General features: G+C 31.6%; 1 protein-coding gene across 1 annotated transcript; it reads right to left on the bottom strand.

Annotated features, from left to right (window-relative positions):
- On the bottom strand, positions 1 to 4,146 carry LOC108321905 (leucine-rich repeat receptor-like serine/threonine-protein kinase RGI4). Its single transcript, XM_017553812.2, has 2 exons — positions 968 to 4,146; positions 1 to 631 (listed from the first exon to the last, which is right to left on the bottom strand). Exons 1-2 carry the CDS (start codon positions 3,783 to 3,785, stop codon positions 174 to 176), a joined length of 3,276 nt encoding a protein of 1,091 aa, XP_017409301.1. The 5' UTR covers positions 3,786 to 4,146; the 3' UTR covers positions 1 to 173.
- Positions 4,147 to 15,225: the final 11,079 nt, after the last annotated feature.

Below are 15,225 nucleotides of genomic sequence, written 5' to 3'. Positions count from 1 at the left end.
TACTTGAAATCTTCAGTGTGACATTACATTAAAAGGGGGAAAATCAACACACTATATTACTATAATATCATTTAAATAATGATTGAGGCACCTCTAATTGGCACTGCATTAGACTATGTACAAATTGGAATGAAGTATGGGTTCTCCATGAGATGCATTTTTCATATACATGCTCAACTGATTGAGTTATCTGAGAAATTATAAGAGCATGTAGAAGATCCTTGTGAAACCACATTCTTAGGAGGTGGTGGAGAACTGTGTGAAGTTAAACCTCCCTTCAATACATCAGAGTCCGTTCTTGAGGTCTCAAGGGGTCTAATTTCCTTCAGCATTGCAACAACATCCTTCATTGTTGGACGTTCTTCAGATCTAGTGCTTACACATAGAAATGACACTGCTAGAGTTTGTAGCATTTCATGCATGGTTGGATCAGCCCTCCCTCTCAACTTTGTGTCAAGAATGTCAGAAGGGTCTCCTTTGCTAGCCAAGTGGTTCCTAACCCACTGAACCAAGTGTGCACCCCCTGGCAGAGTTGGGTCTAATGGGTGCCTTCCACTGAGAACCTCAAGTAGAACCATGCCAAAACTGTACACATCACTCTTTTCAGTGATAGGCTGAAGAGATGCATGCTCTGTGAATAAACCAAAGACAACACAAATTAGTACACTACTCAAAGGGTCAACAGAAATGTGTTTCAAATCTCTAATGTTTTGATCAGATTAATTTTAGTCTTATGTTTTAACAAGGTAGTTTTGTTCTTTATATTTTTTCAGATGTGGTAGATTTTTTCCACCATCCATAGGTTAAAAAGTATATATAAAGTCAAGAACCAAGTCCACCTCATTTAAAAACTAAAACTACCATTTTTTTCAAAGGACTGAGATGAAACTTTTTACCAAAATTTGAGGAACTAAAACATATTTTACTAATGACTCAATAGTTTTAGTAGGAAAAGTAAAATAAATACCAGGAGCCATGTATCCATATGAACCAGCAAGGTAATGTCTTTGAAGTGGCTTGGAGTTAGTATTGTCACCAATTTCAGTTGCAGTTCTTGCCAGGCCAAAGTCAGCAAGGTAAGGTTGATATCCAGGGCCTAATAACACATTCATGCCTTTGACATCTCCATGGATAATGGCAGGCAAACAGTCATGGTGCAAATATGCCAGTGCATGTGCCACACCTAATATAACATCATATCTTGTCTCCCATTCAGCTTTTCCCTTTCCTGAACCATGAAGCAATGAACTCAGGCTTCCATTAGGGAGGTAGTCATAAAACAGAAGCTTCAGGTTCTTGTTTGATCCCCAACCCAGAAGCCTGATGATGTTCTTGTGCCTAATTGACCCCAATGTTTGAATTTCAGAATTGAATGCTCCTGACTCTTCTGATGACCACATCTTTTTAACTGCCAGTGTTTCACCATTTGGAATTGTCACCTTGTACACCACTCCAGAGCTTCCAGTGCCAATCACATTGGCTGATGTCAAATTGAAGACAATGTCATCAATGGAGAAATCAAGCTTCTGATACAAAGTCATCTCCCAAGCTTCATTTTCCATGAGAACCTTGCTGGCAATGTGAGTACGGACCAAGACATATATTGTAAGCAGCACTAGAACTGCACTGGTGCTTAAGAGAATGGACATGATGAACTTCATGGTCGATGAAGCATGGACTTTGTCAGCAGGAGTTACAACACCTCCGGCAATGTAGAGACCATGATTTTCAGCAAGATCACTAAGAGGGAGTTTGTGGAAGAATCGAGTGTTAGGCAACTCACCAGAGAAGCCATTGAAGGAAACGTTTAAGGAGACGAGATTCTCAAGGTCAGAGAGGGCATCTAAATTCCCTGAGAGCTTGTTGTGAGACAGATCAAGCACTCCTAGTCTGGTAAGACCAGAGAACTGGGATGGAATTTTACCAGAAAACTGATTGAAGCTAAGGTTGAGTGAGATTTCCAATGAAGGAATTAAACCAACTTCATTGGGAATTTCTCCATCTAAGCTATTGCTTCCCAAGTCCAGAAGTTGTAGCTTAGTACAGGACAAGATCTCTGCTGGGATTCTTCCACTTATCTGATTCTTTCCAAGGTTGAGTTTGGTTAATTCAACCAATGAACCAATAGTGTGACTCAACGGACCACTTAGCCTGTTATCTGACAAGTCAATCAACTCAAGGCTTTTGGGAAGAGAATCTGGAACAGAACCAGTGAGACTGTTGGAATGAAGGTCTAGAAACTCAAGATTCTGGCATCCAGATAGTGTTGGAGGAATCTCTCCAGTGAGATGATTCTTGCTCATGTCCATAAAATTCAAACTCTTCAAGTTGCCAATCTCTGGAGGAATGTTACCTGCTAGTCTGTTGTGATTCAACCTCAGCCTGTAGAGGCTTGTGCAATTTCCTATATCAGGTGGTATAAAGCCTGATAACTCATTGGAAAGAAGCAGAATTTTGGTGAGGTTCCTCAACCCAAATAGTTGTCTGGGAACAGGACCAATCAAGTTGTTGTAAGAAAGATCAAGTGCCTCAAGTTCTTGGCACTCAGAAAGACTATCTGGAATGTTCCCTGTTAGCTTGTTCTTCCATGCAAAGAAAAGAGTCAAGCCTTTCAAGTTTCCAATAAGATCAGGAATCTCACCAGAGAGAGCATTGTTGTCAAGTTCCAGTTGATTCAGAGAAGTGCAATTTGAAATCTCTGGAGGGATTATACCAGAGAGCTGATTGACACTTAGCTGAAGCTCTTGGAGATTTAAAAGGTTGCCAAAACTTCTTGGTATGCTACCAGTAAGAAGGTTTTCAGATAAGTCTATGACTTTGATCTCTGTGCAGCTTCCAAGCTCTTCTGGGATGGTACCAACTATATTGTTTTGCCACAAAAGTAGACTCTTAAGCTGGTTGAGTTCTCCAATTTGGCTTGGTATCGAGCCAGAGATAGAGTTCTGATGTAAGTACAGGTTCTGCAACTCACTGCAATTGCCAATCTCTTCTGGAATAGAACCTGACAATAGAGTTGTGTATATGGCTATGGTTTTGACTTTTTTCAGCATTTTGATTGAAGAAGGAAGACTTCCAGAAATGCTGGTTTCTGCAAGGCCTAGCACGACCAAGTTGGTGCAGTTTCCAATCTCCCATGGGATCTCACCCTTGAGATTCTTATTGCCACCGGCTCTGAAAACTTGGAGCTTGCTTAAAGAGCCAATGCTCTTTGGAATTTCACCACTGAGATGATTATCATAGATTGTCAAGTTCACAAGGCTTGATAAATTGCCAATATTGGATGGAATGCTGCCTTCAAGGAAGTTTGTATGGAGAGACAAACTCATAAGTTTTCTCAGGCTGCAAATTTCTTCTGGAATTTCACCAAAGAGAGAATTGCCACTGAGATCAACAAAGGTGAGCTCTAGATAGTCTCCAATCTCTTTTGGAATCCTTCCAGTGAGGTTGGTTGATGAGAGTATTAGAAACTTCAAGGACCTTAGAGGTTGAAAATTTGAAGGCAATGAGCCTTGCAAGTTGACTGACTTGAGGTTTATCTCTACAACTTCTCCTTGTAAGTTGCAATACACCCCAGACCAGTTGCATGGGCTTGAGGCTGAAGGGTTCCATGATGGTAACACATCGGAAGTGATGTTCAAACTGTTTTTCCATGCTATAAGAGTCTGACCTTGCTCATCAAGGGAGTAACAACAACATGGAAAAAAGAGAAGGGAGTTTAATGAAAGAAGCAAGGTGAAGGAGAAGATTTTGGGAGAAAGTGAGAGATTCCTTAAGCTTCCAGGCATTGCTGAGAGAAGAGAACGGTTGATCTGTTTTGGGATTGTAGAGGGGGAAACCCCATGTTTTGTTTATAGAGGAAGAAGAGTAGAAGATCTGGGTCCAAGAGCTTGCTTCTTTATGCTTTTATTATTGTAATGGAAGTTGTTGTTTAATAATGAAAACATGCCCATGTTGCTTACTCTTTCATTATGGTAAATTTCACATTTAACCTCTCATGTAAGAGGCTGAAATTGAAATCTTATGAATTCTGCAGTCTTAATGGTTCCAACTTCACACTCTTAGCTAGAATAGCATTTCAAAAATAGTAATCTGTCAGAGAGGTGAAAATGGTGGAGCTGAAAATCATGTAAAAAGATTTCCTAAGTTTTTGCTCCCCACGTGGACTCTAACATTATTATTCTGCTTTGATTTCTGCATTATTTTTTCATCCTCTTATAATCTTTTAGTTGCCAAGGTTGGAAGGAAACAAAGTAAATGTAGTCAGCACTAGAATAGGAAAATGGCTTTTGAACTAATGGAACATTAAGGTTATTACCTCAATGATAGTGATAGCCTGATCATCCAACATAACAGACAATATGATACATGTTTCATTTTATTTTCAGTGTTTTATAGTTCATGATTTGTTTAGAGAAGAATATAACTTCTCCCTTTGTTTATCTAGCTCCATTTTTTGTGGTCCACCTATTTTATGTGGTTCAAGTTGATAAGGCATTCATGTCGTTCATTGTTGTTACCTTGTTTGTTTCCCTAGAGTAATCAAACAATGCACAGATGTTCTTTCCTAAATTAACTAACTCATGATGTAAAGTAAACAGTTGTATTTGTTTCCTCAATTAACTAACTCATGAGATGTAAAGTATAAACAGTTTTATTTTCATCAATTTAACATATATCATATGACATCTTTGCTCATTTTTAGAACAACTAACTTCATACTCAAATTTACATTATTTCTGATTTGTTGCATGTAAGGGTGTCTAAATGATTCAACTTAGTTAGCACAAGTTAAATTAAAAATAACTCAATTTAACCTGATTTAATTTTTATGAATAAGAAATTTTGTAATTTGATACGATCTAGAGTTGATAGGTTGATTCATTTAAGATTGTTTGTTCTTCCAACCTATTTTATATATTCTTTGTTGTACAATCAAAATGGATTTACATAATATTTTTTTTATTTAAAATGTTAATCTATTTCATCAAATATAATTACAAAGATAATAGTTTAAAACTAAAGTGTAATAATAAGCAAATAAATTAATAATTTAAATTATTAAAACATTAATGAACAACATTTTAAAATTTGAAAAGATAAATAATAAAAAAATTGTAAAAAACTAATAAAAAATTATTGGAAGTGAGTTACATATTAACTAACTTTTAATTCGATTTGAATAGATTTAATTTGTGAATTAAATGAGTTAGATTGAGTTTGATCTATATTTAAAAAACCAATTTTTTTCTAACTCAATCGGAAGTCAAACATTAACGAATGTGAAACTTAGTATTCATGTGAACTGTGAAAAAAAATTACTGAAATTTGAGTAGTTACGTGGAACAGAAATTTTTTCATCTGTAGTTCATTGTAAAGGGAATGACAAAGATTTGTTTATATTGAGATGGAGGAAATGGGTGAGGAATCTGATGAAGAAGTGAAGTTCACATGGAGCTGAGAATATGTCTAATAAAAAAAAGTGATATAAAATTCTGAAAGATCTGATCACGTTGTCTGATATTGTTTAGTTTAAAGAATGAATTGAAAACAATGAAAAGGAAGGAAGAACGTTGCATCTTTTCAATATTCAAATGGTAAATTCAAAATTAATGAACATTAGATAGATCAATCATCTCTTTAAATATTCTTTATTCTGTCAGCTCTTTGTAACTTAGTGACCATTATGAACTCATCACGGGTTAAAACTAGAGAATTTATATTAAAACAGGTTTTGTAGTAAGGAGAAGATTTTTGAAAAAGACTTTTAAGTGATTTTATGAAAAAGAAAAAAGATAATTTAGTTAAAGGAAATGTTTGATGAGGATTTTTGAGATGAAAAAAAGTAAAAGGTGGATTTTGATGTATGGTTACATTTGAAAAGCACTTGGAAGGCTGTCAAAGTTATTTCCTATTTTTCCCTCTCCTCTCAATCCCATACTTTTTCAAATTATATAATCTAAAAATCATTTTTAACTTTTCTATTCTACGGTCTAAAAACATTTTTCAGAAGTTGAAGATCACTTTAGCTTCCTAAGTATGTTATTCGAAAACTTTAAAAATAATTTCACTATAAGAAAATCATTAACCAACAACCAAATTTTAAAATAAAAAATAATTAATTACTATATTAACTAAGTTATTCTTAAAAGTTATTAACTATTAAAAATTATGATAATAAATAAAATATGTAAATAGGTATAATTTGAATTCATATACCAACTTATTTTTATGCCCTCAAAATGTTATTGTTTTTCTTCTATTATCATGTATAGTAAATTTGCCTAAGCATTATCACTTAAAATGTTATGATTCCACTCAAATTTCATCAAATTTTCTTGTAGTTAACTGCATAAATTGTTTTTAAATTATAACATTGATATAAAATATATCCAGCTATAAATTTCACGAGAAAATTTGATAAGTATTATTATTAATATTATAAAAAAAATTCTCAATTGCACTTGTATGGATGAGAAATATTGTATAGTTGGAAATTGTGGTACTCCAACCCCACCATTGTTATTGTTGAGTTTAATTGTTTGAGAAAAATAGTATATAAGAATCCAGCACATGAAATAAGGATCAAGACACTTTTTATCATCACTTGCTAATTCCGAGGCAAAACCATTAAGTGCTGTCAATAAAATAATCATATTTTTAGAAGAACAAGAACAAAAGTTATGGAGCTTATATACTCTCTAATCAAACATATATCTTCAATCAAAACCATTATTAGTTCCACTTAACCTATAATTAATCACACAAAAATTCCAACCCTTTTCCACCTAAATGTTTTTTTTTTTAATTGTGAAGAATAGGGTCTCGTGTAATATTTAGGTCTTCGATTTAAGATTATCCTCATATGTAGAATAGAAGGGTTTTCCTATAATACCAATGAAATTAATGAGTTTAGAAGTAGACTTTTAAATCATCAATATTAAAAGTCTAGTTACATTTAAGAACATAAATTAACATTTTAGATATTTAGTCATGTATTTTTAGAAAATAGATATGCTCTTTAGATTATATATTTTTTTCATTTTCATTTTTTATTTTTAAAGAAAATTTTTATCATTTTGTTGATTAGATTCCAACAATTAGGAAGAGAATAAGTATATATAATTTTCAGCTAATTAGAATTTTGTATGGAGTAGGTTTTTCATTTTCTTTATCTTTTCCTCTTTTAGGAACATTTTAGAGTTTCAATGTTCAATCACTTAAAGAAGTATCTTGACTTTATTAGGTCGAGCTTTTTAGATCTCTTTGAAGGTTTTGGTATTATTCTTTTCTCTTGTAATACATATATATTATTTAATATAAATTATAGTTTATTCTTCTTCTTTTCCGCAGTTTTATTTGTGAATTTAAAATTATTGTATTTTCATAAAGGAATATAGTTTTGTAGTTACAAATATTAGAGAAAACCTATTGTAATCATATGATCAACCTTATACAATACTATTTTATTCTATTTATATATATTTGGTTAACTACATAACTTTTGTTTGATAATTGCTTTTAGTGTTTGATCACACATTTTATAAGGCTTTTTCTACTTGTAAACTCAAGAGCTATTTTAGAAAGAAAAGAAAAAGAAAAGTGTTACTTCCATTTTCTTCTTTTGCTTTTATACCATTTTTCCCAAGCTCTTTTTTTCTCTTTATGATATAGAAATATAATTTGAATAACATCATGATTTGGGAATTAATTCTGGTTGGTGAGATTGGATCACATAATTTGAATAATTCATTATTTCCTCTTGTGATTTTTCTTATCCACTATTGTAGCTGAAGTTTTATGATTTAGAAATAAAATATGGATCCTATTTTGAAGGTTTGTGACAAACATGTGTGGAAATTAAATATGATTTGTATGATTGGATCAAAGTCACGTTCTGGCAATATATATTTTGTCACTCAGAAGCACCAACTTAGAATATTAAAAGTGAGAAACAAACCTAAGACAGACACTGCTAAAGGGGAAAAGAGACCAAATGTTGTTTGCATTTTCCTATGGAACCAAATAGTAACAAAAAATCAAAATATTTTTTAAGATATTAGATAAGCTTTAAAACATCATTATTTACTTTCACTGTAATTTGTTAAAACTAAAATAGTAATTTTGGAATTTTAGGTTATAAAAAAAGACTAAATTATATGTTTGTCAATTTTTAATTTATATATATAAACTCAATTAAGTTTAAAGTATCTGATAAATTTGATATTTTTAATTGAATTTTTATTATATTTAATTTTTGATTTATTGAATGTTAAAAAGCTTTAAATAATTTAATTAATGTGTATATTGTTTAATTTATTATTAATTAGGTGACGTGACTATTATATTGTTTGGTCAACATACTTGGTTATTCCTGTATTTTATTTTATGTTAAAACAACTTGATTTTGTGGTTAACATAATAGATGATTTGAATTATTGGATGAGGGTAAAGTGAAATGAAAAGAAAAACAAAACAGAAATCTATATGGGGTGTTGGGAGAATGCATATATCTTATGATAAGATTCTTATCATAGAATTATGTGCTACCAGAAGACCTTCAACTCTTATGTTTATTTCAAAATAAAAATCGATCGTTTGCATGATGTGTGGTCATGGATTGAGATGCATAACTTTTCTTCATAATTATTGTGTTTTATTTTGATCATTTGGAGTTGTAGCTTGTCCCGGCAACTAAATGGTATTTTGCATCACAAGTATTAACAACTTCACCTTATGTTCTTAGTTTTCTTTAAGACAATCTCTCATCTTGGTTTTGCAAAGTTCACTTGTAACTCCAATTTTATTATTATTTCGCAATTTCCTAACATTATTATAACATCTATTTTTACTACTAATCTATTTTTACTTATTTGTATGTCTATTCTCATAAATAAATCATTTTTTTCTAATTTTAATCTTATTTTATTTTCAAGTTTAATGTATTTTGTATTTTGTGTATTTTAGTTATTTTATGTTTGTTTTATCTTTAATTTCCTTATTTATAAGTGTAAAATAAAATGAAGTTTTTGTGGTGAAGGACAATAAACTAGAACTCAAGGAAATATGTTTTGAACAATAATTTATCATTTTGCAGCGCACTGAGCGACACCAAAATCGCGTCCAATGCTGCAAAGTCACAAAATAATCAATGTTGCAGAGGAGCTTGACGTTGAGCGACACAAAAGTGACTTTGAGCGCCACCTAATCTAATAGCGCTTGCACTGAGCAATGTGAAATTGTATTGAGTGGTGGTTTAACAGAGAGCTTCTTTCATGTTTTAACTGATATGGTGTTGAGCGATGCATATATAGCGATGAGCGACAACACTACTAACATGTTAAAATGAGATATTTAAACATGTTTCTCGCGAGCTTTGAAAATTCCTCTTCCTCCCACACTGAACTTTCAACCTAGGGCGACTGAGAGAGGCCCTTGAAAGTTTTTTGGGGTGCTAGGAAGCTCTCCCACTCCTCCTTGGCTATTCAATCTTCATCCATGGTGTATTTCCCTTTTTAGGGTTAATGAAGGAGAGAAGCTACGAATTGGAGTATTGAAGTGAAGGTGAGGCACAATTAGAGCATGTTGTAACTCTCAAGAACCTTGGGAGAGGCTTGCATATTTTCTTTGGTTTCCATTTATTTCCTATGTCTTCAATTTGTAAAAGCCTAAGTTCAAGACTATTCTTATTTGTTGAGATTAGTTGTAAAACATGGAACTCTTATATAATATGTTATTAATGATATATGTCTTTCCAATTCATGTTAATTTTCATGCGTAATGCTTGATATAGATTGTTCCCATACTTGATTTGTGATTCTTGAGGTGTTGGGAAATATCTTTAGAATCTAAACTTTAAATTGAATGACTAATGGGTGTTTGTATCTAGGATTATAACTTGATTCATTAGTAATCTTAGACTCTTGAACTTCATGCATAGTTGTTGGTTGAGGATTGAAGGGATTAAAACTTGATAAATTGACATAGGTTCAAAGTCTAATAGAATTTGAGTATGTTTGTGAATTAATTTTGACATGAATATGGAATTGAGATGTTTGTTAATGCATGAGAATGGAGTGGATGGACTCTAGTATTAACAAATTGTAAAGACTCTATGTTTCTTGCACATTAATTGTTTGATAAAAATACAAAAATAGTTTCTTGTACTTTTGTAGTCTTTGTATCTAATTAAGTTGTGAACAATAATAGTTGTTAGGTGTTACATAAGTTTCTTGGGAGTTAATGATATTTATCACTTGTTACATTGCAACCAATGCATTTGTAGTTGATTTTGCACTCAACAATTATATTTAGGTTTTTGTGTTTTTTACTCCTACTTTGTTTTCATTTACCCTTATCTAATACGTTTTGGTTTTCACTTTTTTTCAATCTCATTCTATGTTTGTTCTCTTATTCAATCCCACGATTGTTTCACAGCCTCCCCACACCGTATTTAGAATTTTGTTTTGTTTTTCTTTTATATTTTTTATCCTTATTTAACAATAAAAGTCATATATTCAACATCACTTAATATTAACACAAAATAACATATAAAGACAACTAAAAAACACGACGGAATAAGATAATAACCACGTCTAGATAACATAAACATTAAACAATAATAACTTAATTAAAAAATATAAAATATTTTAATATTCAATATAAGCTAAATTTTTTTAATAAAAACTCAATTAAAAATACCTAACTTTATCCTACACTTAAATCTTAATTAGTATATATATTTTTTCTTTCTGTATAATTAGTTTCGCATGACTACAAAATTAAAAGATTTTAAAACAAAGACAAATGGTCGCTTAACCACAAGTCCTTACTCAAGCAGGAAATAGAATACTGCACTTTCAAAAATATTAAAAATACATCAATATAACTTCAATTATTTTAACCAGTGTTACCATGTTATTCATGTGCCAAACACAATGAACAATAATTACAACTTCAATATTTAAAGTTTCTAAAACTCGTGTTTACTTATCACAATATTCACCCATTTCAAAATTCACATACTTCAACTAAAATTCGGTATTTAACATACTCTTATAGTATAACTTCATTACATAAATTCAGGATTTACAAATAAATATATTTTGTGTATTCATCAACATTCTCACATCTACAAATCCATATTAAGAACACAATTTTAATTTAACTTTTCAGATTTGCTAAGACAAATGTAAGCAATAATATAATGAATAAAAAGTAACTAAAAAAATGAGACACAATACAAGAAGAAATTAGGAATAGCAAAACGCATCAATTCAAACCTTTTAAGTTTAACTTGAAATTCACGGTCAAAAATAGATTAGATCGGATTGGCTTACCAATTAAAAATGGATTGAATTTTAAAATTCAAACCTTTTAAGCCTAATCTGAAATTGACGGTCAAAAATAGATTAGATCGGATTGACTTACCAATTAAAAATGGATTGAATTTTAAAACTCCGTCCACCGAGTTGTTGGACTAACCCGTCTGTTTTTTCATTCATCGAATTGTGTTAATATGAAGTGGCTCGATACATATTTTAACTTTTTTTAATGAAATTGGATTGTTGGTTCGACTTAACTCATATCCTAGTTTATTGGACTTGACAAACCAGATTTGTTTATACTTTTAAATTAAAAAAATCATCCTGATCCACTATTTTTTTGGAATGATAAATTAATCCACCAAAAAATTGACCCTTTTTTTCATAAAAAATCCAATAAAAAAATCACATTACTTTCATCATTCTATTTGATAGCAATAATGAATTAAAAAATTCATGCACATTGTTGTGTCGGTAAGCCTTTATGAATTAGGTACTATAGTACTATTTGTGGGCGTGTGCAATATGGGCCATTAGTTGTACATCATCTTTAACTACTCCTTCTACTCTCATTGACATTGATGGGTAAAAAGAAAAAGATAGAGAGAGAAGAGGAACAAATAAATGAGAAACTTTTCATACCCAAGATACATTATTAGCTAAAGGAATATGTTAACAAATTACAACTTTTTGTTTAAATATTCATAAAATGTAATGTTCCAAACTTGTTTCTTCTAAAAATAAAAAAGTTAAAAGTGTGTTGATAATTATGAGACCAAGGTGTGTATATTAAATAGAGTAATTCTACTCATGACTTCTTGGATTTCATCAAATGAATGATATGGAGAAACACTATTATTATTATTATTATTATTATTTATTTTAATTGTGAGAAATATGTAGCCAAATTAGATTATGATAAAGGGCAAAGAGAAAGCAAGATGGTGAGAGATTTTATGATTTTTCCTTTTGACATGCTCTTCTATTGTTGCAATTGCTATTCTACTATATTGCAATATCATATCACAACTTTTGTCCTTATGCACGGCACACGTGGACTTTTCAGTACCCAACAACACTCATTCAAATCAATGCATCCAAAATAGTATCTGTGGTTGCCACTTTGAAATCACATCAAAATGTAGTTATAATACACCAATTTCCACATCTAAGGAAATAAAACCAATTTCTATCTTTGTTTCTTTGTAATTATTCAATCAAATTACGGTATTTAAGTTGTTATTACGTGTGATTATTGTTGTATAGAATTGATGTGTTTAAATTATTATGTTTCTTTTATACTATATCAATCAGATCATCTACCATATTTCCCTTCATTTCTACTTTCTTTTCTTGTCTAATAGTAATATTCTTTTAAGTTTAGACATTTCTCTCTAATTATGTGTGGCCTTGAGAATTGAAATCCACCGTCTAGAAAATTGATTAAGAAGAATTGAAATTATTGGCTCCTTCATAATGAGATGGTTTTATATTTGATTAATTTGTGAGTGTCAAGTTTGATTTTGTTCTTCAGTTCACCTTTTTTTATTATTGAAAGTTTCAAAGTGCTCCACTGACTTAAGCTTTGTTTTGTCTCGATGAAGATGACCCATGCAAATCAATAATTCCATTATTAAAAAGGTTTTTGCCGAATAGAAACATGGCTTGGTCACACATAATCTTCGTATTAAAAGGTCAAATAGCAGTCTCAGACATTATTATGTCCAAATATCTCCTCGAATTCGGGCTTATGCTCCCTAATAACCTTTGTAATGGCTATAAATTATTAGAAAGAGAGGTAATCAATACAAAGGGAGCTTATAAATCCTTCCTTTTCACCAAAACCACACCTCGTTCAACTTGTCAAATCAACTCCACCAGTCAACATTGGTATACAAAGTCTTTTGCTTCATTGCACTTTGAAAATTAAAAAGAAAAACTTAAAAATGTGTTTAGTTTATGAGAGTAAAATTGAAATTCATTTGTATTAAATTTTGATTTTTAATTTAAAAAAAAAAAATACAATCTTTTTAAGTTGAAAATTTTAATTTTTTTATTTGTTAAATAATGTTTTAGATTAACATTTAAATTAATATTTATCAAAATAATGTAAATAATACAAAAGTCATTTAAAACGTAATTGACACATAAAAAAATTAAGGTTTAATCCTTTTCGACATCCCTATTTATGTACGAATGTCTCAATTGGGTCCTCGTTTTTTAAAAAAATGGTCCCTAATTTTGAAAATTGATATCAATTGAGTCATTTCCGTTAAGTTGGCTAGACGGCGTTAAAAAAATTGATGAATGGATGCTGAGATGACGAACGAACGCTCGTCCACCAGCGAACGAACGCTCGTCCACCAGAGAACGAACGCTCGTCGACCTCTTACTGCTGGACGACCGTTCGTTCCACACTGGACGACCGTTCGTTCCACACTGGACGACCGTTCGTTCGGTGGTCGACGAGCGTTCGTTCGCTGATGGACGAGCGTTCGTTCGCTGGTGGACGAGCTTTCGTTCGTCATCTCAGCATCCACTCATCAATTTTTTTAACGCCGTCCAGCCAACTTAACGGAAATGACTCAATTGATATCAATTTTCAAAATTAGGGACCATTTTGATACACCTTAGAAAACGAGGACCCAATTGAGACATTCGTACATAAATAGGGATGTCGAAAAGGATTAAACCAAAAATTAAATTAAATTCAATTAAACTATTTATTCATTTTTAAAGTTTTAAAACGAATTTTAATTTTACTTTAAATATTAAAATGAAATGTATATTTAACTCAAAATGAAAAACAAATCGGTAAATCTTAGTTGAACTAAATATATATTTAACTCAAGGAAAAACAAATCGATAGGTGTGGGACTTGAAGAGGAGAGGAGAGGATTTTGTTTCCATTTCCTTTTTACTCAAACAGTAAATTTCATTTACCTTATTACAGTATCATTTATGCAAAACTCGCAGATAGTTTTTTTCATCAAAAATGGTGAATTTGATTCCAAATAATTAAAAAAATTCCATAATCTGAAGCAAAAGGCAATGCCCTTATAAGATGTATAAGCCAGGTCAAAAGTTTAATGGGAGCATATTTTGGTCCTTTAAACCCGGGAAAGGTTATGTCTGTTTATAGTATTGAATTGAACAATGTCTAGAAGAGAGGGGACCAAAACGAGTGAGGGGGGGAAGGGCCGGATGGTTGCAGTTTCAACCAAATTTCTGCGTATTGTTTTGGCAGGCTCACCAAATCTGTCAGATTCCATTTCATCATTCCACTTTAACCACTGCTGCTACAAACAATCCAACCAACATCCACCACCCTCATCAATTCTCCATGCAGCTCTATCTAGTATTGAAAAATCTAAATTATTCATGAGTGAAATTTTATACTTCCACAGTTTGAAAACGTATTTTAACTTGTATAATTCAGAATATTATCGATCTCAGATAATTTAGACCCTTTCTACATTTGTGGAAGGATAAGAAGAAACTATGAGGTCCTGAAAGAAAGAAAAAGCCTTTGATGTCTTCCCTTCTGGTTCTGTCAACCATCATTTTTGTTCCTCATCCAATAGCTACAATTTGTATATATCGGACAAGTCCATGAATTGATATGGCACTCTGCATCAGTTGCAGAGGCATTGAATTTTAATACATACATGCATATATATATATATATATATATATATATATATATATATATATATATATACACACACACACACATATACCTGGAGCCCTTGATTGGTCTCTCTCGTTAGGTTTAGCTTTTAGTATGAAAATCAGATATTGCCGATTGCGATTCAAGACTTTGCATTACCACTGAAGTTAATAATGGGTTAGGGAGTTTGTAGTTCAAGTGATACCCATCCAAGTCTTTTTAAGATTTAGGTGG

The sequence above is a fragment of the Vigna angularis genome, chromosome 6, assembly GCF_016808095.1.
Source record: "Vigna angularis cultivar LongXiaoDou No.4 chromosome 6, ASM1680809v1, whole genome shotgun sequence".
Lineage (NCBI taxonomy): Eukaryota > Viridiplantae > Streptophyta > Magnoliopsida > Fabales > Fabaceae > Vigna > Vigna angularis.
Note: the sequence above shows the minus strand (reverse complement) of the source record. Positions and strands in the feature narration are given on the sequence as shown.

Excerpts from the sequence above, each read along its gene's own strand:
- LOC108321905 (XM_017553812.2), bottom strand. The coding sequence starts at position 3,785 with ATGCCTGGAAGCTTAAGGAATCTCTCACTTTCTCCCAAAATCTTCTCC. Across the intron at positions 632-967 it reads ATATGGATACATGGCTCCTG|AGCATGCATCTCTTCAGCCT; the intron begins GTATTTATTTTA and ends GTTTATTCACAG.